The sequence below is a fragment of the Brassica napus genome, chromosome A5 (genome assembly GCF_020379485.1).
Source record: "Brassica napus cultivar Da-Ae chromosome A5, Da-Ae, whole genome shotgun sequence".
Lineage (NCBI taxonomy): Eukaryota > Viridiplantae > Streptophyta > Magnoliopsida > Brassicales > Brassicaceae > Brassica > Brassica napus.
In genome coordinates this window covers 28473787-28497719 of record NC_063438.1, presented here as the reverse complement: position 1 = coordinate 28497719, position 23933 = coordinate 28473787, and the positions used below count along the sequence as shown (strand labels likewise).

The 23933-nt window shown below is 36.4% G+C and overlaps 7 protein-coding genes across 9 annotated transcripts; 1 reads left to right on the top strand and 6 right to left on the bottom strand.

The window, feature by feature from the left end:
* Positions 1–155: 155 nt before the first annotated feature.
* Positions 156–1277, bottom strand: LOC125609174 (glutathione S-transferase F11-like). The gene is made up of 3 exons (XM_048780252.1): positions 982–1277; positions 850–898; positions 156–710 (listed from the first exon to the last, which is right to left on the bottom strand). Exons 1-3 carry the CDS (start codon positions 1126–1128, stop codon positions 274–276), a joined length of 633 nt encoding a protein of 210 aa, XP_048636209.1. The 5' UTR covers positions 1129–1277; the 3' UTR covers positions 156–273.
* Positions 1278–1861: 584 nt separating this feature from the next.
* Positions 1862–2907, bottom strand: LOC125609175. Its single transcript, XM_048780253.1, has 2 exons — positions 2436–2907; positions 1862–2346 (listed from the first exon to the last, which is right to left on the bottom strand). The coding sequence occupies exons 1-2, from the start codon at positions 2585–2587 to the stop codon at positions 2043–2045; spliced, it is 456 nt and encodes a 151-aa protein (XP_048636210.1). The 5' UTR covers positions 2588–2907; the 3' UTR covers positions 1862–2042.
* Positions 2908–4967: 2060 nt separating this feature from the next.
* LOC125609176 lies at positions 4968–5633 on the bottom strand. The gene has a single exon (XM_048780254.1). It carries the CDS (start codon positions 5536–5538, stop codon positions 5146–5148), a length of 393 nt encoding a protein of 130 aa, XP_048636211.1. The 5' UTR covers positions 5539–5633; the 3' UTR covers positions 4968–5145.
* Positions 5634–5823: 190 nt separating this feature from the next.
* LOC125609177 (late embryogenesis abundant protein At5g17165-like) lies at positions 5824–9824 on the top strand. The gene is made up of 2 exons (XM_048780255.1): positions 5824–6068; positions 9394–9824. The coding sequence occupies exons 1-2, from the start codon at positions 5962–5964 to the stop codon at positions 9644–9646; spliced, it is 360 nt and encodes a 119-aa protein (XP_048636212.1). The 5' UTR covers positions 5824–5961; the 3' UTR covers positions 9647–9824.
* Positions 9825–9926: 102 nt separating this feature from the next.
* On the bottom strand, positions 9927–13347 carry LOC125575198 (uncharacterized protein At1g51745-like). Of its 3 annotated transcripts, none has more exons than XM_048780245.1 (5): positions 13025–13310; positions 12739–12946; positions 12107–12648; positions 11743–12018; positions 9927–11495 (listed from the first exon to the last, which is right to left on the bottom strand). In XM_048780245.1, exons 2-5 carry the CDS (start codon positions 12906–12908, stop codon positions 10258–10260), a joined length of 2226 nt encoding a protein of 741 aa, XP_048636202.1. In that variant the 5' UTR covers positions 12909–12946; positions 13025–13310; the 3' UTR covers positions 9927–10257. The 3 variants fall into 3 exon arrangements, with proteins under 3 accessions (XP_048636202.1, XP_048636203.1, XP_048636201.1); XM_048780246.1 differs by having other exon boundaries at positions 12739–12938; XM_048780244.1 differs by having other exon boundaries at positions 12739–13347.
* A 315-nt stretch (positions 13348–13662) lies between these two features.
* Positions 13663–15618, bottom strand: LOC106435950 (ADP-ribosylation factor 1-like 2). The gene is made up of 6 exons (XM_013876891.3): positions 15336–15618; positions 14807–14897; positions 14561–14676; positions 14392–14451; positions 14242–14307; positions 13663–14159 (listed from the first exon to the last, which is right to left on the bottom strand). Exons 1-6 carry the CDS (start codon positions 15390–15392, stop codon positions 13971–13973), a joined length of 579 nt encoding a protein of 192 aa, XP_013732345.1. The 5' UTR covers positions 15393–15618; the 3' UTR covers positions 13663–13970.
* A 367-nt stretch (positions 15619–15985) lies between these two features.
* On the bottom strand, positions 15986–23831 carry LOC111207920 (protein EXPORTIN 1B-like). The gene is made up of 30 exons (XM_048780256.1): positions 22514–23831; positions 22180–22296; positions 21970–22062; positions 21795–21866; positions 21582–21689; positions 21413–21495; positions 21177–21315; positions 21013–21081; positions 20848–20925; positions 20624–20686; positions 20496–20540; positions 20261–20368; positions 20121–20177; positions 19831–20034; positions 19669–19728; positions 19451–19561; positions 19113–19210; positions 18822–18930; positions 18556–18621; positions 18379–18477; positions 18209–18289; positions 17951–18126; positions 17790–17870; positions 17498–17680; positions 17346–17412; positions 17127–17237; positions 16907–17014; positions 16672–16809; positions 16332–16574; positions 15986–16230 (listed from the first exon to the last, which is right to left on the bottom strand). The coding sequence occupies exons 1-30, from the start codon at positions 22610–22612 to the stop codon at positions 16162–16164; spliced, it is 3135 nt and encodes a 1044-aa protein (XP_048636213.1). The 5' UTR covers positions 22613–23831; the 3' UTR covers positions 15986–16161.
* Positions 23832–23933: the final 102 nt, after the last annotated feature.

The following is a 23933-nucleotide window of genomic DNA, read 5'->3' as shown; positions in this document are numbered from 1 at the left end:
TCAGGAAATGTCCTAGTGGTTGTGCTCCTTTTTTCTTCTATGGATTCTCAAAAGAAACCATTAATTAAGTAATAAAATAATCTTAATTAATTTCTATGATTATCAAAAACGTCTATCAAAGCATCTTTTTAAATAACATTATTTGGTAAAGACAATAACACATGAGATTAACTTTATTTAGGGGGAAAGACAGAAAATGTTTAAAAAACTTATTTGGTCCGAACCACAACATCATCATTATTCATCACCAACAATAATAAACCTAGAACTTGTTTAATATGCAGCCATTTCCATAAGTTTCTTCCAAGCCGGTCTAGCCGACATCTCATTCCACCACCGGTTAACATTCTCCCTAGACGTAATCATGCTCCCCAAACCGGCTTCATTCATTATATACCTCATACCGGGCATATGAGTCAAATCAGCCAATGAGAACTCAGCACCAGCCAAATACCGGTTCATAGCTAACTGGTTCTCATATACATCCAGGACCTTATCGAGCTTGACCTTTAGCTCTTCCACCAAAGCAACGTCGAACTTGGGTGTAAACACGATGTTTATAACTAAAGGTAGAACCACAACGTTGAAGTAGTTAGCCTCAACTTCCATCCACTGTTCCACGATGGCTCGTTGCTCCAAGGTCTTGCCCAATAGGTCCGTTCCTTGGTCCGCATACTTGGTCGCGTAATACCTCGATATGGCTCGTGATTCTTTAGGGTAAGAAGTATTTATCCAGTTACAAAAAAAAAGTATTTATCAAAAAAAAAGTATTTATCTTTTCAGTAACTTCTGACTTAGTCAAGAAACAAATCGACTTAAGTTTTAATAAATTTGGAGAGATTATCTTACCAAAAAGCTTCAGATCTCCATCTTCAATAGCTGGAACTTGACCAAACGGCTAACACAAGTATAGAACATAAGAACTACGCAAGTAGACTATATAATCAATTTGTTTTCTCTATAATAATTAGAAAAGATTACCTGACGAAGAAGATATTCTGGTTTTTTCTGCTCAAATGTATTGAGATCGACATGGATAACTTCAAACTCGATTCCCTTTTCCAGAAAACAGAGCAATACTCTTTGTGGATTACCTGCTTTTATCTGCCCAAATAGTTTGACCACCATGTTCTGATTATACAGAAAGTCTGTATGTAATTGTTGATATGATTTGTAGAACCAATATGGTTTCTACAAATACAAATATTTTAGAAGTAAGGATAAGAGTATATTCAAACTCCAAAGACTCTATGGCTTTGGTGGTGGAAAGTAAATAGTGGTTAGTCTTTTATCTATATGTTTTTTTCAAAATCGGCTGGACCGGTGAGTAGGTGAGAATTGCAACGTGTTATTTTCTTAAAATTCTTGTTTTTTTTTTTGTTGTTTACTAAATTACTCTAGTTTTCCAGAAAACTGATAATAAAAAATGTTGCAAAAAAAAAAACTGATAATATATAAACCGAACTAAAAAAATAGAAATAATTTTAATATAGTAACTAATTTGTATTAACCGAAAACATATAAAAACTAAATTGAAACCGGACCGAACTACAAATTCAACATTTTTACAATGTCTTTTAGATTAACCTAAGTTTTTAGAGTGAGTTTTTAGTTTCAGTTAAAAACTATTTTTTATTTTTTAACTAAGAAAAGCTAAGAACCGAAGATATAAAAACCGATTCTTAATCGAAATTATAAAAAAAAAATCAAATCATAAGTTAAAAACTCAAAATTAATAGTCAATGTTAATCATGCTCTTAAACTCTTAGTATAATTAAAAAACATTTAATCTATTTCATCATGACACATCGCGAGTTACTACGTCGTCTACATGATAATTGAGAATCTTTTGTTTATCTTGTACGGTGCAAGTGTAGGCTTGAGTTAATTTAATTAACTGTAATTTACAAAACGATTAAAGGAGTCAACATACTTCATAACTTTTACATTCACACGATTAAGAAGACGGAAGCTAGGAAAACATCGTCCCAGACGAAACCCGGTTCCGGTTTAGAGAAAGGAAAAGCTAAAAACTTTCCGGTTTAGGTTCGAGTGAGCAAAGCCGATATATGAGCAGCCGAGAGCGTCTGGGCTCTCGGAGGCGCTCTGTTACCGGAAAGTCTCGGCGGCCTACCGTTTCCGGAGTGGAAAGCGTCGTGCACGCCTAAGTTTTGCTCCGATGCACCTCCACATCCGGAGAGCCGTCGACAGTGAGTGTTCCCCCGTCGCTGCTTCAGTTTAACGTTGAAAGGATTCTCGGGTTTTGCGAGATCCCCTACTGTTAACGCTGCCGACAAGGATGTGAATGACTGAGATTTACCTTTGTAATGTTTTGACAACCCTCTCCTGTCGTGAAAACAACAAGGTTTATTTTAACAAGATCTAAACTAACGAGCAGAAAGAAAAAAAACGAAAAGATTCTTGATTCTTCTTACCTTAAAGAAGATGAACTGCGACGGTCCGAATCGTCAGGAGAGTTAGGAAAAGAAGACGGAGAGTTGAAACCTTCATCTGCGTCCCTAACGCAGTTTCCACGTCTGCGTTCTTCACCCAACATAAGAGACTCCATCTGTTCTTGATAGTGCATGTTTTTTTCTTCTTCAAAGCCGCTTCAAGACTTGAGAGCAGAAACAGTAGCTTTTATACAAAAAAAAATTACTATTATGGTGGTAATGATGAACGTGTATGGTAAGACCGTAATTAAAATTAATTGACAATTATAAGCATACTTTATTGGTAGATTTTATGTCTAAAATGTTCTTAAAACGCATATTGGTATCTAGTTCTGGAGAAGATACGAAGTGAATATTCGGATTTAAAACATTATATTGTGAGTTCTGTTTCACAAGTAACATGTTCACGCCCATGAACATGGGTTCTGGTTCTGCGGTCGTTAGACCATCTTTATCGGGGGATCTTAAATGAGGTTTTAAAGTTAATTGGCTATTTAATTAAATGAAAACTAAATAAAAAGAGTGTTATCGATCCTTAAGAAAGGATTTTGGTGATCGATAACTAAAGGGGTTTTTCCCCCACGTGTCAGCTAACCAAAGCTAAATCATATATTTTCCAATTTTTTTTTCTTCTCTCTTTTTCTTTTCTTTGGTTTCTATCGGCTTCTCCGGCTCTCGTGCTCTCCGCAGGACGACGATGGCTGTCGTTCTCTCCTACGCACCTCCAAGGTTGAAACAAACGTATTGTTTGTTCAATTGGTTTCCTTCGCACCTCCAAGCTCTCCTTAGCACCTCCAAAGTTGAAACAAATGTATTGTTTGATCCAAATCTTATCTCCTTTCTATATAAACTGTGATCATATAGGTTTAACCATCTGTAGTTTTGTTTCATTTGATTGAATAAGCTTCAGTTGTTATATATGGTTTTGATTGTTATTTAGTACTGATGACAACAAAAGGCTCAAGCTTTTTTGAGTTCTTGGCTTATTCCAATTTAACCCACCTGCATAACTTTTCGTAAATTAGGTTGAGAAAGTAATTGAAGTTGAGAAGAAAGCAGCAAGAGAATTAATCCGGGCACATGGAAAGGAGAGGGCTTTCTCGGCTTTGAGGAAGAAACAGACGCAAGAAGAGTTGTTGAAGCAAGTAGATCAGTGGGTCATCAATGTTGAACAACAAGTAACTCTTCTTTCTCATTTTAAGGCTTTTTAGCTTTGTGTCTCCCTGTTAGTGTCTTGTATCATGGCTTTTGTGGTTTGTCTTGCATCATCGCTTTTGTGGTTTTTCTCAACACATAGATCAAACGTTTCATGTGACTGAGTTGGGAAATATCGAACAATACATAGCTCAAACGTTTCATCTAGCTGATTTAGTCACTTAAATAAGATCGTTCTCTTTAACATAACCTTGTACATATAATCTTCATTCTGCTAATTAATTCTTCTGTATATCTTGATTCTTCTGCAAGTCTTGTCTTCGTGGTTGAGGGTGCTGTGGCACAGGCTAAGACATCAACTTCTTGGAGAAGCAACCACTAACTTAACAACTTCTGAGGTAATTTTGCACAACTTAACTCTTCTTCAAGTCTTGCTTTATTCTTTATTGCTCTTGTCTGGAAAGTAGTTGACAGAGGGTTTAATGTTTGTTAGAGTTAAGTTATGGTTTAGTGTTGCATCTGCGTGTGATGAATGCTTGTGACATTGGGTTTAACAGATTGTGCCTGATCGTGACACGTGAAAATAAAGGAGTAATGGACGGAGACTTGATGCATACTACGTGGTGAGTGGAAACAGATGGCAGAGACAACGAGGTCATCGAGATTCTCTGTGTGACGAACCTAACAATACGTGTCGAGCTATGTTGAACAGATTCAATGGCTTTTGGGGCCATGATTGATTAGCAAACTTTATTTTAGCACATGATCGAATTTATGAGCTCAAGTCCTATGCAGTACTAAAACACTTGGGGGGGTAATGTATTCAAAGTTAGTACGCTAAATTATTACGTTAGTGGTACACAAATCACTATCATTAGGATCTTTACATCTTTAATCAACCATCCCCTCAATTAGAAACATTAACACAAACATATAATCAATCATCTTTGATGTTCGATAAATTAACAAATGATAGTTGAATTTCATCTACAAACGAGGAAAAAGAAAAATGAAGTTGTGCATTACTTACTCTACTCAGGTCTAAGCATAGTTCTGTATCGAGTTACTAAAACTAAAATTTTTTTCTTCTATTTTTTGGACGAGTAAAGAAATGGATATGTTCCAGTCATAAAACATGGCGTCTATCAATCACCACATACTACAACTTAAGATTCCAGATGCATCATAAAATTTGTACAGCAGGGAAAACTACACATAAGAGATTGAGCAAAACTAAACAAAGTCAAAACTGTATCCCAATCTCTAACTCGTAGAAGGCATTACATGACCATCAAAAATATCACAATGTGTGACATAGGATCAACCAATGCTGATTTGAATGAATCACTGAAAATATTATGAGCCAATGAAAATTCCATCTCAATCTTGTCAAGCAAACAAGCATATAAAAGTAGGATAATTAAAGTCCATCAATCCACAAATCAGAAGCACTGAAACAACATAACATAATGAAATATTCAAAATACTCCAAAACCAAAAAAAAAGACTGGCACTGAATCGAACCTGACTCGAGAGATCAATCCTTGTTCTTGAGCCTCTCCACCCTCTGGTTAAGCTGCTCGATCTTGACCACCAGATGAGTGACCGAGAAGAGGATCCAGTAGAACACGAGCGCGGCGGCGATGAGGATCGCGTTCCTCTGTGACTTCATCATCGACTTCTGGTGGCGGAGGTGCTCCGACGGCGTGCAGGAGTCTCCGTCGCACGAAGGCATCGTCTCGTACTTCCAGTAGATGTCCATCAGGAGGAAGAGGCAGAACGGGACGATCGAGAGAAACGGTTTCAGGAGGTTGCGCGTGACGGCGACGAGTCCCTTGCGGAGTCCGTCGAGCCCCGGCATCGTCAGGAGCACGATCATGATCGCTTCCGCCGCCGCGGCGTAGCCTAGCACAACCCATTCGAGAGCCATTCGTCGCGGATCTAGATCGGTGGATCTGAATCTGTTTCTTCGGAGTTTGAATTTTCCAAAGTGAAATGACGATGTTGAGGAACGTGTCGCACGTTGTTGAAGATGTAGAGGACTTTAAATGGGCCGGGCTTATATTTCAGCCCATATAATCGTAAAATCTTTAGCGGGCCGTATCTTTAATGCGTTGAATCACGCACCGTCCATCCGTCAAGTAACGGCGTTAGAGGAAAGCGAAACGGCAGCGTTCGGTAGGTGAGAGACGTGGATCAAGATTGGCTAATGCCATCTCTTTCAAAAAGCATATATAGCACATAATAAACGGTGTTAAATCACCATACTGACTATTACAACAGACAAAAGAAGTAAAGAAAGAAAGAAAACCTCTCTCTTCTCTACTAATCTCTGACGAAGAAACTGAGTTTTATGGCAACCAGATCGAAGAGCTTTCAATTGATCACCGGCCTAAGGAAGCTCGCTGTCATTCCACGCGCTTCCTCACGCGCCACCGCCACTGCTCTCCTCACTTCAAGGTATCAATCAAACACACACTCTCTCTCTCTTTCACTGCATATTTTTTTTCGAAACTAAGTCAAAAATATATAAATTGTTGACAACAAAATGAGAAAAGAAACTACGTATCCACAACGGTGTAGTGTGTAGCATAACGTATTGAATATGGTGAAACTGATTATTTTTTTTTCTACGTCAGAAAACAAATTATAGTAGAGATTTGGTGTTTGATTGTGTCTGTGTATGTATTATCATTGTCTTGTTATTCCAAACACTTTAAATTTGAAGGTACTATTCGAGTATCCTAGATCCAAAAAGTTCATATATCTATGTTTTTAGGAGGTAAGGATTCAGATCAATTAAAATATTACATATTTGTATATTTTCAATGTTAGAGATTTGCCCTTTTCTTCTTTTTCAATCATATTTGCTTAATTAAAATGAAATAGATAAGAAAAAACTCTGGTTTTGGTACAAGTGTACTAAAAAAATCTTCAAACTCTTTATTAAAGGTGAAACCTTTTTTATTTTATAAATATTCGTACAGAAAGCACAAGTGATGTACAGTGGACGATAAATGGCATATGCCATTTGGCTTAAATGGATAATACCAAATCTAATCCGATTCAAAGGTCGACACGTGCCATTCAATGAATTGACTGACATCTAAATAACCTTTTGTAGTTTACTCGCAGTTGTTGAAACGCTCACTTAATCACTCGACTTTAAATGTTAAAACTCTAACCAGCAGCTAATGGTTTTCAATTTCCATTCTAAAAATCAGAACATTTTTTTAGTTATTTGCTATAGTACATAAAAAACCCATAGTATTTATGTGAGTAGTAGGTGTTACGTGGCTGATTATTTAATATCTTGAGATTACGATAAGAATCGGACCGACAGCTTTGTAGATATGTAAATTGATAGCAAGCTGACCATGACATATTTGACATTACTTGATTTATATTTTATTTGAAGGCTTTTTCGGTTCACCTTTCAGAAAACAAAACTTTCTATCTTTAATAAATATAGAAAGACCAGAGAATTTATAAGAATTCATTTCTTGTTGTGGGTATTATATGGTGGATTTTTTTACTCTATAAGACACTTTTCGTCTTATGTTTTACACTTTTAGACACTTCCCGCTGGCTAGACACATTATGTCTGTTTAATGTCCTTCATACCCTCAATTTTGATCAGACCAAACTAACCTAACCAGAAATAACTAACCATGATTATATTCTCTCCTCTCTACTCTCTACACTCTCCTCTCTCCTCTCTCCTCTCTCCTCTCACCTTCAAAACGTAGATCTACTTTCCCTTTTACAAATTCCCAACTCTAATTCCATATCTCTTTCCAATTCTGATTTCAAATCTCAAATCTACTTTTACTTTTCCAAATCCCCTAATTCTAATTTCAAACTCTCTTCTTCTTCCTAACTCAACCTTTCTCTGGAAAATTTTGTTTTTCACTGTTTTTTTTTTTTACTTTCTCAATAATAATATCACAAACCTCCTAAATTCATATGTCTTTCTCTCGGTAATTTTTAAGAGCTTGTTTCTTTGACCAAACCAACTCTACCTTCCAATCTATCTCTGAGCTCGATCCCTTGCGCTCACTACGACATAGAAACGTCAAGTTAGCACCAGGTTTGTCTTTAATCCTCAATGTTTTCCTTTGATTTTGATTTGTAGAAGATGAGTTGAGGACGAGATCTTTTTGGTACCATAAGACACGAAGTTTTGGTCTGAAAACTATTTCATAATTGCTTGTTTTGTGTCAGTGAAAAGGAGATGTGGAGGAGCAAGGGGAAGAAGAAGACAAGAAAGTTGCGTTTGAATGTGTGACGACGGCACCTCTCTACTTCAGCAGAGGACGACTGAACCTGTGCGACGACAAACGCAGAGTAGGGCTGAAATTGGAGAAGTTCATGAAGCTGATGATGTCAACGAGTTTGATCTGCTGCTAGTTGGTGATTTGGCTCATGCTAGAGAGTGAGAGCAACAATGGTGAATTTTCAGTTTTTTTTTTAATTTGTGGTCCCTCACGTTTTGGTTATTCACGCTTTCACCCAATATTTTTAAAATGTGCAAAATATTTTCTTGATTTAGATTAGATAAACACATCCACATCCGTACCTCACATTTTGGTTTGACTCATTGTCTCCAGACCTTTGTTTTCTCTTTCAAGTAATGAAAACACTTTTGTCTACAAATTTTTATCTACACATGTCGTCCACATCCACATACCATGTCGACATATTTGTTTTTGTAAACGTTGATATATATACATATATGATATATATAAAATGATTTCAAAAATAGAAAATTATATATAAAAATTATTGTAATAGTATATTCATTTTATAACTCTTAAAAATTTGAAATAAAATCAATTGAAAACATTAGGTGGTATAAACAATAATAAAATAAAGAACCAATCATTTAAAAAAAAAAGATCTCATCCACTAACACAAACATTAAAATACAATTGAAAACATTAGATGTGTCCATGTCCACATTTTTTCTATATACACGGTTATTTTTTGTTGATATGATTTTTTCATATTTAGATTGCAAAAATATACTAAAATGGATCTAAAAATGTAAAGAACAAAAAGATAGAATTTATGATATCAAAAAATTATTTAGTTATATACTTTAATATGTTAAAATAATCACATAAAGAAATAGAAAGGATTGATAAAGTAATATTTAAAAAAGGAAAACATATCATATGATCATATCCATCCACAATAGTTGGATGTACACAATTACAATGTTTCTATCCACAACTCTTTTGTCCACATTTTTCATTTGTATCTTTTGAAATATAACAAGAAAACATATCAAAATGGATATCAAATTATAGAGAATAAAAAAACATAATTTAGTATATCAAACAAATTTTTCAAATATATCCTTAAATTTAAAATGAACAAAACAAACTAAAACTAGGTAAAACAAACAATAATAATTAAAAAAAAGAAAGAAACATGTCTTTTCATTTGGTTTGGTTTGAGGAGATATAAAATACGAATAAAAGAAAGTGACCCAACTACTATAGTTAAAATTGGTCCCCACAAACCAAGCTTCTTCTTTCTTTTAACCGAACGTAAGGGTAATTATGTACAAACACATGGAGGAGAAAGGAAAGAAAGTGTGCCTCTAGCAGGAAGTGTCTTATCATGACAAAAAAGAGAAAAAAGTGTCTGAATACGTAACTCACTCTATATGGTGGCAGTGTCTCACCTACCCATCAACAATCTCCCACCCAACAGGAAAATTAGTTTTTATTTATTTTCCTTGGAAATTTTAATCAGATATTAAATTTTATTTTAACAGGAGTGGTCACTCCTCGGGGTATGACAAGAACGTGGAGGATGAATTGCAGGCAACTGCAGTTCCTGACGACGTCATAAAGCCAGATTCTGATAAATACTGGTCTCCTCATCCTCAAACCGGAGTCTTTGGCCCTTCCACGACTGATCAGAGTGCCACAGCGGAGGCTACTCGCCAAGACTCGGCGGTGCTGGAGGAGACTGCTTGGTTTCGTCCCATAAGTCTCGAGGACTCGGACAAGACTCACCATGTTTAAGTCTCTCTTTCTCCGACCGTTTTATTCTGATGTTTAATGTTGTAATAAGTTTCCAAGTAGACAAACTGTATGTCAAGTAGTAGTATCCTGAAAAACCTTCCAAGGTCTGTTATGTCTGAAGGGTCCTTTTGCTTTCAATGTCTAAAGGTTTTATAATATAATTTCAAACCGAACCAAATCGAGTCGATGATATGATCGAGTAAATTAATTAGCCAGCAGAAGACTCAGCAAATGAAAACACAGAAATAGATTTTAACACTAATAAATCTAAAGCTGGAACTAAATCAAAGAGACGAAGCTTTCTCAAGAGAGTGATTAATATACAAAACGAACCAGTGGTATCATTGTTCTAACTCTTCACCTCATCTGTACCAATAAGTAACCAGAGTCTCTCTACGTAATTGTTCTCCCTACGACTAACTTTCCCTGAGAGTACATAATGAAAGCCTGATGGTTACTCAAAAAGACCCATCACCCCCAGAATTTTGATGCCCTAAACGTGACTCCCATTCTACGAAAACCAGACACAAGACACGGTTATATGTTTTGTACCTGTAAATCTCGTTTAGGCTTTGAGTACAGAGCTCTTGTTATTGATCTCTTCTAAGCTTTCACAGCGGCTTTGATGGCGGTCTATTTATTTTCTCCAGTAATCTGCTAAATACTAGTTTGACCGGTATGCAGGCCACGGTTGGTGGTCCCTGTAGTACCCGTCTGTTAGATAGCTCGTGAGTCCCATCCCCCAGCGCCTTTATCCCGCTGTGTGCTTGTTCACTGCCGAATGATGACAGTGCCCTGGTCTTTTGACTAGGGGTTGCGTTTGTGTTCTTCATCACCTTCTTTTGCTGCTGCTGCTTTCTCTCACCAGGTGGTCGTGGAATGTGCATTAGATTGCTTCTCCTCAACGAGTTATCATCAGTACTTAAGTTTCCCGAACCAAGTTTCTTAAAAAACGGTTTTCTTCCCTGATCTGCCGGAGAATGAACATCAGCATCGGCTTCAAGTGATGGTGATAATGGTTGCAGCCGTGGAACGCGTGAGCTACTCCTTCTTGCAGTCTTCCAAGCATGGGGAAGTAGAAAGGGCTTGTCATGGTACGTTGTTTCATTGCCGAAGTACTCAGTTCTCTGTATATATGGCTCAGAGGAACCATCTGCTAAGACTTCAACTTCAACTGGATGTCCAATTATCGCTCTGCTGTTTAACTTACTCATCAGGGAGACAATTGGGACAGGCCCTTTCTGATAGCTTCCTCGTACTTCTAGTTCCACATCCATCAACGGAGAATACATATTTCTTCTAGAATGTCGATGAGAAGACGCATGGAACTCCTGACCTGAACCTTCAAATTTTTCCTCCCATCGCTTCTTCTTACCAATCTGGCCTTCCCAAGGATCATCATCCCAGTCCAGCATGTCATGGCTGTAGATGTTCTTAAATCCGGATGCAACCATAGATGAGAGCCGATACTCATCATCACCTGGTCCAATCATTCTGTCCCTGAACTGTCTTTCGTTGGGATCAGTGTCATCAGTTCCATCGCTCATATCATTTGTCCCACTAGAATCTAATCCATAGCCCATAGGCTTTTGACCAAATGCCCTTCTCTTATATTCAGAATATCTTCCGTTACGTGCAGACCTTCTTGGAAGATTGCGCATGTTTCTCTTTCCCTTGAGCTGCCACTTGGAAACCGTACCAGCTTCATTATCTGGATCTTGGGAATAAAGGTGAGAAGAGTCGCCAGACATGGATGATTCATAACAGTCTTCCTCACTGCTGGTGCTTTCATCTTCTGCTGACATATGTCTACTGAAAGGATTGTGTTGCTCTGAATGACGCCCAGCTCCTGGAGTGAGAAGATTTCAAACTCTAGTTAGGGAATAGCTTAAAACTACGCACAGATAGAGATAGCTATGATCCAAGCAATCAAAACGGTTAACTAGAGTCTAAAGTTCAGAGGCTTGACAGCAATGGCAGACAAAGAAGAATCAGAAGTGAGTATCGTTTAACACAACTGAAAACTAAGTTTTGCAAAAGTAGTGAAATATATATATGATAGTAAACTAGCTTTTAGCTGTTGAGAAAAGCTTCACCTGACAGCAAGGGAATGTCATCATCAGTATCCTCCTCCATATCAGAAGAATCAGTTTCGGATTCAGAAGAAACAGATTCAACATCTTCCAAAAACTCAGGAGGGTCATATTCTGAAAGCGAATAACGAGAATGGTCACCACCAGCAAAGGATGAATGCATTGCCGCCCTGTGGCTTAGCAAACTCTCATGCAGATCTAAAACATCATTAGATTCATTTGGTGCAAACATGTATTTAGTCCTTTTAGCCTCCATCGAGTTCCTAGTCTTCTCCTTTCCTGCAACAGAGTCAAAATTGCACAAGAAGTCTTTTAGTGTCCAACAACCATCTACACACTCAGGAAGTTTCCAAAAAAATCATCTTACCGAGGGCAAAACTAGGCCTCTCCATGCTATGATCTCCACTAGAAGAAGCTGAAGAGTTGCTTCTCGCCAGAGACTTGAAGGAAGTATCAGCAGGACCATTGGAAGATGAAAACTTTCGCTTCGAAGAGGCGGTTCTTAGCCCAAAGTCCTGCAACCCTCTCATCCGAGGCTGTGCCTCTTCCTCAAATCTCGTCTGCTCCTCCTCTTTATCTTTGCCCAAATGCCTAACAACACCAACATGGTTACGCCCTAGACCACCATTAGAGATATCATGAACCCTAGACACAACCATTCTCTCCTTGGCTGCTGCATCAGGAGAGTCCCCCCTAGCCCTAGGCCTAGGCCTCTCTACTTTCACTTCCTTCTTCAGAATCTCCTTCTCAAGCTCAAGCGCATGGAGAATCGCGTCTTCTCTACGAGCATACTTCTCCCTCTTTCTTATCGTCAGCCCTTGCGAATTCTCCACCTTCTCAATGCAGTCATCAAAATCGCCGCACCGAAACGGCTTCACCCGCTTGGACTTCTCTAAGTTGTACCAATCCCTAAAATACACATGAAACAAAAAAAATAATCAAATCCAAAACCAATGAGAGTTTGTTATTATACAAAGATAAAAGAAAGAGACTACTTACACACTCGCATCCTCTCTTCCAAGAAGCTTCACAGGAGTTCCAGATCGTGGAGAGGTGATATGAGTAGAGTCAAGATCATCCTGTCCCAGTATCTTCCCTGGCCACCACGAGCCGTTCCTCCTCCTCACCCACACAATCGAACCAACCGTGCAACCCGCCGCACCTTCCATCAAGATCACACTCTCTCTACGAGTTTCTTCCTAAGTAACTACGAGGAAACAGGTCTCAAAAAGTCTACCATTCTCTAGAGATAACAAGTTCCGTCTACGGTGATGTATTGATCTACCTGAAAAGCAGCTCAGCAGGCGGTGATACAGACGACTCGCGGCGAATCCGGCGAGGACTAAGGTTTCCATTCAGATTTGGAAAATTCCCATAATAACCCTACGCTCTCTCTCTCTCTCTCTCTCTCTCTCTCTCTCTCTCTCTCTCTCTTCCGTAGGTTAGGTTTAAAAACCTTCTACTCTGCTTTCCACCGTCTCTCTCTTTCTCTGAAACCTCCGCGTCGTCTTTCGTCTCTCTCTCTCCTCTCCGTTACTCCGTTTCTCTCTCTCTCTCTCTCCTCCGGATGGTTATTGCGAGGCGCGCCGTTCCTATTATTAACACGCGCTCCCGAAAAGCGCGTGCTTACGTTACCGAATTAAAGGCCCATTAACGTAAGCTTTAAGGCTTCTTATTTTTAGGCCCACCACGTTCCTCCTCTTTTTTTTTTAAATTCGTATTTTTTCTCTACTCTACTAAATCTTGACTGAGCTTTGTTCATTTATCACCATCACATAGCTTCAAAGGGACGGACAATTAACGATATTTTTGCATATAAAACAAATTTATCACCACCACGTTCCTCCCTTTTTTTTTTTAAATTCGTAATTTTTCTCTACTTTACTAAATCTTGACTGAGCTCTGTTCATCATCACCATCATATAGCTTCAAAGTGACAATTAACGATAATTTTGTAAATATTACATTTTTTCATCAGTGTATATAATGAAGATCAAGTGTTGTATCATGCAAACAGTGAGTATAGTTGATACTAACATTGGCTTTCAAGACACAAAACAAAAGGCACTTCCATTACAAAAGGTCTTCCAAGAGGGTTTGATTTGGTGATATTACAATGTCAGAGGCCAAGAAGAAGACTTTGGTTTATGGATCAAAAGTATATATAATGGTGGAGAGAGACTTGAGACACCATGAGCTTGATTTGGTTGTATGACGAGTTTTTGTTGTTGTTAAAACAAGGGGCCAGCGGATGAGAAACCAGCTGCTCTAACCTCTTTGAGCGTAGAGGATAACCAGTCTAAGCCTTCATAGAGGCCATCGCCTTGAAGAGCACATGTGCCTTGTATATGCCATTTCCTGTTCTTGAGATCTAATAAGCCAAGCCCTTCACATACTTCTCGGGGAGACATGGCTCCTCTCTGAGGTTCACACAGAGTAAGAATGAATATTAGTAAATGACAAACAAATAAGAAAAAAATACTACAGCTTTGAATTTTTTACCATGTCTTGTTTGTTTGCAAACACTAGAATGACACTGTTAAGCATGAATGGGTCTTTTATAATCTCCTGAAGAAAATCACTTACCAGAGGTTAGAAGCTCTGCAGAGAGTAATTTTAGCAAAAGCATTGTGCAGTTATAACTAAAGGTACCTGAAATTCTTGCTTAGCTTTGCCAATTCTCTCACGGTCCAAAGAGTCTACCACATATATCTGCAAGCGCGTAGAACAATTAAAAAATCAGAGAATATTCCAAAACAACATGAGAAAAGAGTCTGTGAAATAAGTATCTGACTACACAGAGAGAGGTAGACAGACATACAAGTCCATCGGTATTGTTGAAGTAATGCCTCCACAAGGGCCTGAGCTTTTCTTGGCCACCAACATCCCAAACTGTGAACATCACATTCTTGTACTGTACTTTCTCCACATTGAAACCTGCGTTAAGAAAAAAAGTTCAAAATCCTCAGCAAGCCAGTAACATATCCGGCATCATAAGATAAAAGAGAAAACGCACAGAGACCGAATTCAAAATGCTGCTTGCTTCAAGCAAAACTAACTAACTCACCGATTGTGGGAACAGTAGACAGAACTTCTCCTATGTGCAGCTTGTACAGTATCGTTGTTTTGCCAGCCGCATCCAGACCCAGCATAACGACCTGGAGTAGCTCCAAACAAATGCACAACAACAAAATCAAGAAAACTTTAGTTAAAACTATCGCACTGATGATTAACAAGCTGAGTCAGTGTATAAGATTTTGAGCAAGATCATCAATACAAGAAAACAAAAGTCAGATTACAAAAAAGATCATATCTTTCAGAGCCCAAACACACAAAAACAACTGCAACTGAACATTTTATGATAATAGCAGAAGTAAACACTTAATTGACGAAAAAAAACAAAACTAGAGAACTGCTATTGAATAAGTCTTATAGCTAATAGCAGCATTGAACTAGATTCTCAATCACTCGTTTTACTTCTATACCAAAGCAAAGCAAAAACGAATTAAAACTAAGAATGATCGTTACAGCCCAGCTACGGCCCATCAAAAAAAGAAAGGAAGAACCCTAGTAAACGATCGTAAGGAGAGAGTTACCCTCATTTCCTGATTGCCGAAGAAAGTATCGAAAAGCTTGCGGAAAGTTTGACCCATGTCAACCCCCAATAGCCTATGATCCTCTATTACAATCTCTCTTTTTTTTTCTCGATGTCAAAGAGAGAGCGAAGCTGGAGGAACCAGAGATAATCAAACGAAGATGATCGATTTCAACGAGAATTCACAAATGAAGAAGAACTTTCCGAGAAAGAAAGAAAGAGAGAAGAAGGTAGCGTTTTCGTTACGAGGGATTCCACTTGTCTTTAGATTCTACCTTGGTTTGATCTCTCCAATTCAATTGTAACTCGGTTTACAAAATATTAAACCGACTAAGACCGGTTTGACCTACAGTTAGACCTAAACTAAACGGAGCATCTCCAACCCCACTTTATTTTTTACTATAAAATAAAATAAAAAATAAAAAATACTTCAATGATACTTTATTTCTCGCTATATAATAGAGTGAAAAAAAAAGTTTACTCCAAATATAAAATAATTTGTTTTTTTTGTTCATTACTCTAGTTTTTATTCTAAAATAGAGCATCATTGGAGCAAATTCAAACTTTATTATAGAGTTACGTAAAAAAATAGAGTAAACCATTGAAGATGGTCTAACATATTGCATGTAACAACTTTATCTATAACAAATAAGGTAGATAATTTTTATTTATTAATAAAATCATCCAAAAGGTTTCATTGATACTAGAAAACCAAATCATCCAAGATAATATAAGAAATAAAATCCCATATTTCTCTGTTCTTTATTACGAAGCTCTACAAAGAGAGACATTGTTTGAAAAGACTTTGCTATGAAAATAAATTATTTTTAAGAATCACTCATCTCATCTGGATTCTCGTCGGGAGCAATAGGTCCAGCATATAAATCTTTGTTATCCTGAAGAAGAAGAAGAAGAAAAAACATTCAGTTGAGTTTGAATGAAACGTGGTTTAATAAAAGAAAGAGAAACCAATCTTTTGTAGTTAAAACTATGTTACCTGAGCAGAAAATTCTTTGGACCGTATAAGGAAGTCTCGTACGTTATTCTTAAATGGAACAGGGTGACCTCTCAACTCATAAAGTCCTTTCACAAATTCTGTCACCTCTGGTACACTTATGTTGGGGAATGACGAGCTTAGAAGATTGGTTGTGTGTGCACAAACAAAGGCGGCATTGTTTGGATACTGTTGAGGCACCGTTGAAGCATCCCACAGAGGTTCGGTTAAAGCACCGCTCTCCACCTGAAAATGTTTTATATTAATGGACCTCCCTCAAGATCCACAGAAACTAGCAAATGGTAGATTTTTAAGTGTGTGTGTATACATAGAGATTTTTTACCAGTTGAAATAGACGCTGTAGCACGAACACATGCCAATAGAACTCTGGCTTGTGAAAGGTATCGGTCAACACGGCAATAATTTCTTGCTCAATTTGCATAAAGTATGTCCGGTAGAATTGGTTAGAGAAAGCAGATTTCTGTCACAATCAGAGAGAAAACATGTTATTGATCGATCAGACATATATATATAATGCCATAATGAGGGCTAAAAATGAAACGCTTAGGTTTAAAAACCTGAAACTTTTTCAGCAACACAAGTAAGAGTTTAAGTCCGGTTTCAGCGATGTTTCTTTCGGTATGCCTAAACGCCCAGATAACCGAGTCCATGACTAGCTTCAGTTGCTGATGAGAGGAATAAAAAAACAAGAAAAGCTCAAGGATTACTAGTGACCAGTTGATATAGAAAGAGATGATGATAGCTCACTACGACCAGGTAAAGACCAGAATCACCAACCTCACTTGACAACTGTAGCAATGCACGGAAACAAGATGTAGCAATGGCACGGAGTAACAAGAAAAACTTGAGCCGGTGTTCTGGATAATCTTCAAAATTCTTAGTGATCATCTGCTTAAAAGATGAAAAGATATTTGACCCACTTTATATATTTTACTCCATCTCTACTTCCATAAATAGTAGTAAAAAAATATTCCCATGGACCATAGAGTCTGTTACCTCCAAAGTGCAATGGAAAACAGATTCAAAAATGCGAGGCACATCATCTTGCATTGCAAACTTGTACCTACACAAACACATTTTCATGTTACATTTTGTCTTACAACTTTTCTTTTGATAAATCATGCATCGGCTGAGACAAGCAGACTTACTGGTTTATTATTGTCTCAAAGAGTGATAAAACTTCTGATTCCCTTGCATCAGGAACATTTCTTGCATAGTCAGCAAGTATAATATTCATAATTGGTGGAACAAAATGTTTGCCAATGTATGGATTTTTTTCATTTTTGTCTAGAAACGTTTTTATCAGGTTCAGGATTTCTCTTTTAACAGACCTGTCACAAGAAGCATAAAATAATAATAGTATTATTCAAGTTTGTAATATACTATTAGGGCATCAAGATCTGTGATTTTTTATATATTTGGTATAAAAAGGCGTCCTACCTTAGAAGCTTAATCACAGATATCCTTGAAGCACACGGGCCACTATCACCAATGCTGCTTGACACGATTTCACTGTACATCCTGGTGAGGAAGAGTAGAGCCAATTATTCCCAAGTTGTAAGAAGAATGTAAATGTTTTGTATAAGTATAGAAAAACTTACTTGTAAATATTCAGAGTATTCAAGAAGATCAATGAAATTTGAGATAAGAAGTATTTTCCCACTGAAGCTGCAACTCTTGTATTTGTTTGGAGGATAGTAAGCACATCATGTATCACATCAGGGTCAATAAGAGAATCAACATTCTGACGTGCTTCTACTATAATCTCTGCCCATCTCTACATTGTAGGGGGAAACTATACTTTTAGCGAGCTATTGAAAACAAGAGCTGAGCAGTGACTTAATTGCTTATTAACAAACCTGATTAGGTAGTGCCATCAACCTCTCGATGTATTCACCTATTTTCTGAGGATTTGATTCAGCCTGGATTATACAAGCAACCTGAAGATAGACAGACAGAGAGTGAGATCACGGCAATAAATAGATTCATATCACCATTGCCGAGAAAGGACTGAAAAATATATACATACAGATTCATAAAAAGTTTGAATTTGATGAGGCTCAAGATGTCTAATAGTTGTAGTCAGGCTTTCTAGAAGTTCAGATACAAATGGCTCCTGTTTTCCAACCTAAATGAACACACATGACATCAATGTAGATGATAAAGTAAAGAGTTAACCATGTGGATTAAACTAACTTGTACATACCTGAACAACAAGGAATATGTGTTTGCATTGCTGAGCAATCTTTAAGAATGTATCACAAGCCATGTCCTAAAAGAAAAAAAGGTAGGATATTAGTTTGAGCAGATTAATGTTAGAAAGATCAGACGAGAAGGAAATAAAGAATAGCTTCTTATCAATATTAACATGTAATCATTGTTGGTACATGGATGGTATTGAAATCAAAGTTCTCAATCATGAAAAAGAGAAGAATTATATTCAAAAAAAAAAAAGAAAAAGGGAAGAATTACCTTAACACCCGGTTGAGTCGAATGCATGAAGTCAAACAACTTCTTAACAATCACCATCATATACTGCCAATTGCCCTTTAAGAATCTTGGATACTGTCCAAAAACATACCTGAAACGAATGTACAAGAAGACAAAGATCAAATACTCAAACGAATCATGCATGAAACAAGTTCAAGTTTATCATGGTACGTAGCAGGAAACAAGTGATCCATTTATAGTAAGAAAATCTCATACCCAGTAGTCATTTGATAGGTTTCAATATTAGCATTTATAGTGTAGAGACAAACTCACATGATGTTGCTCGCGATGACATCTTTATTGTCATTTCCCTTCATGATTCCACTGAAACTTAATAAAGCCCGAATAACCTTCACTAGAAATCTGTCTTCCTGTAATAAAGACACGGAGTTCAAATGTTTCAATAAATGTGATAAAACTAGCAAAATTTTGGTTGAAACATAATAACAAGACCATAAATGAATGGAAGGTCAATAAAGAAGACCAGGGACGTTAGAAAGATGCTATCAAATACCTAGAGCCAAAAAAGGTATTTGCTATTGCATTACAAACAAAATCCTCAACTGTTGTTCATTGAAGATGCAAGGAGATAATGAGAGAGGAGATCTTACAGTTGCTACATCCATGGAACCAGAAATAGACCCAATAGCCCAGCACAAAGTGCTCAGATTATTCCATGTCCATTCTTCTTTGTTTATCTGTTTGCTTAGCTTACTCAACATCTTTGCAAGAACAACAAAAAGTTGGCATCAATACAACAAGGTCAGATAGGCTTTCAAATCATTAATCCAAACAATAAGTACAATCTTCCATCCCTCATAGTAAGTACCTGTCTTTCAGTGTCATCATGATCAAAGTGTGTGAGGAAGATCAATGTCTCCCGCATTATCTGACACAGTGTTAAATGTGAAACAAGTCAACTGTTAGATCGAGTTATTATTCTTTGTTATATCTTATATAACAGAAGATAGCAGATATATAAACTTGGTACCTTATACTGGAGAAGAACATCACTATCCTTCATAGTTTCGCGGACAATGTTCCCATTTTCATCTTCAACAATTAGCACTTCTTCAGGCTTAGCCATGCGAGTAATCATGAGCCCCCTTAATTTTGATAGTTGATCAGAGTAAAGTATTTTTGGTGTTGTGATCTCAGGTTCGATGCTCCCAACCGTAGGAGGATGAAAAACCATCTGACAATAGGCAAATCAAGACAAAATACGTAAGTAGCCACATTTGGAATCCTAAGAGGCTTGGAGTTAGTGCAGGGGTGACTTACTCGTTGACCTGATGTAAACAACTCCGAAACTAGTAAATGCCAGTAGTCACAACAAACCTGTTCACTCATAAGCAAGCAAAAGCTGAGATCTAAAAATGCATCAACTGCAAGAAGTATTAGCAAGGGAAAGTCCCACGTACCTTAAACACTTCTGTGTCATCAACATATGATATTTTAATGAGATATTCCAGACCAGCAAGTAGGAAGGGAATAGTTTCGGATGTAGTTTCTAGGATATTTATATGTAGCTGCAACAAGAAGAACATTAAACACCGTATTATGTTTGAAATGCATAAAAAGCAAAAGATAAAAAGGGCTACAAAAATCAAATGCAAAACCCTCCTCCTTTTGGTTTCAAAAAGAAAGAGAAATTACCTTGAAAAACGAAGTGAAAAACAGTGCCAAGTTCTGGATAAAAGCCTAGAGGTAAAAAAGATATACAGTCATGCATTACCTCGAAATGTTACCGTAAAATATAAAATATTTGCACGTAAAAGACTTGCCTGTTCTTCAGTACTTCCAGCTGAATATGCCTCTGGGATATTAATATTAAAAGGAAGCATTCCCTGCAGACATGAAAACAAAGAGTAATTAGAGTCAATCTGACAAGGGTAATTAAAGACATATACACGACCAGAAAGAGTAATTAACCAGCTAAAAATTGAAACTATATAGTTGAAACATCAACATAACAAGACTAACAAAACACAAAGACAAGCAGCATTACCTCCAAATGTTTCATGAAAATCATGTACATTTGGACAACTTGGTTTCTGTAGTGCTCTTCATATTTAAGTGCCGCAACCTGCCACAAGAACATAACTAATTACATATGACAGCAAAATAAAGACACCAACAAAACATGGACCGGGCTATATATAAACCGGCATACCTTTGACAGACATTGAAGAATGAGATCCCTATATGCCGGCACAGGGAAGAACTTAAGGAGGTTTTCCATCTGCAAGTAACAAGTTCAGTAACAATTATCAAGTCTATCGTCATTGTGAGACTTGTTAAACCTTTCTTATTCCACTTATATTCCAAATATATTACCAAAGGTGACTGGAAAATATACGAAAGCGGAATCCAAGAAAGATAGGCATGCAATGCAGATAGCGTTGCACGTATAAGTGCTGGTCTTTTGGAAGCTGAGAGAACATATAGACATAACTCGTGAATGAGTTTAAACTCGCTGCACACAAGAAAGTAGAATAACTCAGTAAAGTATGGCCAATATCATCATTTGCAGATTATGGAAAGATATTTGAACATGGTTCAAATAAACTTGCCTGTTTAGAGACTCTTTCAGATCGTTTATCTTTCTCTGAATCATCTCTCCCCTTGAGAAATTAAAGATCTCTTCACTTAGGAGCTAAAAAAAAAAAAGGAATGTTATTAAGTACATCACACACGTAACTAATGCAAAATGCACTAACTAGACAATATGCATGCACTTACTTTCAAAATAGCCATGCTATTCTCACAGATAGATTCGCTGGTTTTAGCAGCATTAACTAGATCAGGTATAAAGCTTCTCCAGTTCGCCGGCCATTCATGTTTCAAGATCTGTATATAAGCATCAGAAATAAACAGATAGTCAATGCATCATAAGGAGTAAGGAAAATAAACCAAGTAACACAACTATTAGCAAAAAAACCTGAAGATATATACCTGAACCAAGATGAGATTTAACTTGTTGATATAAAGCCTTTCCGATCTGAAAGATGCTTCGTTCTTTGAAAGCTACACGGTAAATTAGTTATCAAAACAACTCAGTTTACTTAACCTGGCATCTTGCTTCTAACAAAACAAAAAAACTAATGCGCTCTTAAATATATATATGTACCTCCACAATGACGTCAGAGATGTAAATTTTCATTCCATCACGTTGTACAACTGGTAATGCCTTCCACCTATATTTGATAACACCTTCTAGCACCTGAAAGATGGAATCCATGAGAACTTTTCCTTGTAGCAATTAGAGCAAGCAAAGCCCCTCAAAAAAGTAACCATTATTCGTACGTTGGATATATATAAGCAAATTTACTAAACTTACCTGAAGGGCAAAATACTTGGTATGCGTACTCCTGGTGTTCTGCAGGATGTGAGTCACTTGAAGCCAAGTATCAGGATTAGCTTTCAAATCCCGTAAGATATTATCCGCAGCAGCTCTCTGAAAGATGTTTTGATCATTAGCTTGTGTTATAGATTTTAAACTAAGTAACGAAAACATACGCAATGCACTACACCAAAGCATCAAGTGGTTGTCAGAAGCATTGTTGTAATTTTATTTAACACAAGTTACAATCAGTTGTAACAAGAACAAGAAAAGCAACGACAAGACGCATAACAGTTTCGATGGAGAGCCATAAACATTATACTCGACTTACTTCTTCCTTAGATCCTGTAGCGTAAAAGACGTCAACGGTGGAATCGAGTAAAGCGACGTCCATAGGCTTACTCAAGTCCCTTAACCTCTCAGCAGCCATGGTTGGGAATATGCGCAAAACAAAACAAAAGAGAGACTCCACACGAGACTGAATATATGGAGGCCAAGAGACGTACAGAAAATGCTTAAGTGAGGAAAAATGTGAAGGAAAACATATTTGTATAGATTTTTTTTTATTTTTCTTATTATTTTATATATTTATATATATGGTATTTGCTGAATATATATATATGTTTATATATATATATGGAATTCAAAGATTTACATGAAATTATAAGGAATGTTTATGATAGAATACAATGCATTCATATAAAATAACTAAATAAGTCAATATATGGTACCATATATGTATACATTATTTCTAGATTATTTTTTTGTTTTCTTGTTATTTTTTGTAATATTTGATTTTTCTATTTATATATGTGGCATTCAAAAGATAAACATGGATTATATGGAAGTTTATAATAAAATACAATGCATTCATGTAAAATAACTAAATAAGTCAATAAATAGTATTGCATATTGACACATTATTTCTACATCTTTGCTGGCACAATAAGCAAAAATATATTTCTTTATATTGTTTAACTGATAAAAGATAATAAATTATTTAGACTATTTAAACATTATATGGTATTCTTTCATAATTTTTGTATGTAATAAACAATGTTATTAGTTATAGTATTTTTCTCTTTATATTAAACTACTATTTAAAAATGCGTATACTATTGTTGTCATTTTAGTGAGTTTTTAGTGAAAAGCTATAAAAACATAAGTAAATCTAGACAAAAATATAAGTAAATTGGCTGTTATTTTTTAATTTGTTATATGTTTAACTTTTCCATCTTTTACGTTTTGTTTATCTATTTTAAATTAATTGATTGAATCACCTAAGATATTGAGGGCACAATCACAAAATGTAGTGGATCCATAAAAAAGATTAGTGCTTAAAATTAACTAAAATTGACATAAGTTTTTTAAAGAAAAGTAGGTGGATATGCATATTCTCACCCTTGAATTTGAATACATACATCCCTCTATGGTATGATTTTATTTGTTTGACATCCCTCCTTGGTATGATTTTATTTGTTTGACATCCCTCTTTGGTATGATTTTATTTATTTTGACATACCTCTTTGGTATGATTTAAAAACATTGTAGTGTTCCAATTATATGTTTCTCAGAATAAAATTTCCATAAAATTTGGATTCTAATACCATTTATATTAGATTTGAATGGATTCTAATACCATTTATATTAGATTTGAATATTGTATTACTAATTTAGCAAAATAAAAAATATTGCATTACTAACCAACAAAATGACTGTTACAAAATGCTTATTTTATTGGATTATATTTA

What these genes read in the sequence shown, in the direction of transcription:
- LOC111207920 (XM_048780256.1), bottom strand. Translation starts at nt 22,612, where the DNA reads ATGGCTGCTGAGAGGTTAAGGGACTTGAGTAAGCCTATGGACGTCGCT. An exon ending in TACAGCGTCTATTTCAACTG is followed by an intron (nt 16,575 to 16,671) that starts GTAAAAAATCTC and finishes AAACATTTTCAG; the next exon opens with GTGGAGAGCGGTGCTTTAAC. An exon ending in CCAAAGAATTTTCTGCTCAG is followed by an intron (nt 16,231 to 16,331) that starts GTAACATAGTTT and finishes CTTCTTCTTCAG; the next exon opens with GATAACAAAGATTTATATGC.
- LOC125609177 (XM_048780255.1), top strand. Translation starts at nt 5,962, where the DNA reads ATGGCAACCAGATCGAAGAGCTTTCAATTGATCACCGGCCTAAGGAAG. An exon ending in ACTGCTCTCCTCACTTCAAG is followed by an intron (nt 6,069 to 9,393) that starts GTATCAATCAAA and finishes TTATTTTAACAG; the next exon opens with GAGTGGTCACTCCTCGGGGT.
- LOC125575198 (XM_048780244.1), bottom strand. Translation starts at nt 12,908, where the DNA reads ATGGAAGGTGCGGCGGGTTGCACGGTTGGTTCGATTGTGTGGGTGAGG. An exon ending in GAGGCCTAGTTTTGCCCTCG is followed by an intron (nt 12,019 to 12,106) that starts GTAAGATGATTT and finishes ACTCTGTTGCAG; the next exon opens with GAAAGGAGAAGACTAGGAAC. An exon ending in TGACATTCCCTTGCTGTCAG is followed by an intron (nt 11,496 to 11,742) that starts GTGAAGCTTTTC and finishes TTCTCACTCCAG; the next exon opens with GAGCTGGGCGTCATTCAGAG.
- LOC125609175 (XM_048780253.1), bottom strand. Translation starts at nt 2,587, where the DNA reads ATGCACTATCAAGAACAGATGGAGTCTCTTATGTTGGGTGAAGAACGC. An exon ending in CGCAGTTCATCTTCTTTAAG is followed by an intron (nt 2,347 to 2,435) that starts GTAAGAAGAATC and finishes TTTTCACGACAG; the next exon opens with GAGAGGGTTGTCAAAACATT.
- LOC125609176 (XM_048780254.1), bottom strand. Translation starts at nt 5,538, where the DNA reads ATGGCTCTCGAATGGGTTGTGCTAGGCTACGCCGCGGCGGCGGAAGCG.
- LOC106435950 (XM_013876891.3), bottom strand. Translation starts at nt 15,392, where the DNA reads ATGGGTCAAACTTTCCGCAAGCTTTTCGATACTTTCTTCGGCAATCAG. An exon ending in TCGGCAATCAGGAAATGAGG is followed by an intron (nt 14,898 to 15,335) that starts GTAACTCTCTCC and finishes GAGCTACTCCAG; the next exon opens with GTCGTTATGCTGGGTCTGGA. An exon ending in TCAACAATACCGATGGACTT is followed by an intron (nt 14,452 to 14,560) that starts GTATGTCTGTCT and finishes ACGCGCTTGCAG; the next exon opens with ATATATGTGGTAGACTCTTT.
- LOC125609174 (XM_048780252.1), bottom strand. Translation starts at nt 1,128, where the DNA reads ATGGTGGTCAAACTATTTGGGCAGATAAAAGCAGGTAATCCACAAAGA. An exon ending in CAGAATATCTTCTTCGTCAG is followed by an intron (nt 899 to 981) that starts GTAATCTTTTCT and finishes TACTTGTGTTAG; the next exon opens with CCGTTTGGTCAAGTTCCAGC. An exon ending in TGGAGATCTGAAGCTTTTTG is followed by an intron (nt 711 to 849) that starts GTAAGATAATCT and finishes CTTACCCTAAAG; the next exon opens with AATCACGAGCCATATCGAGG.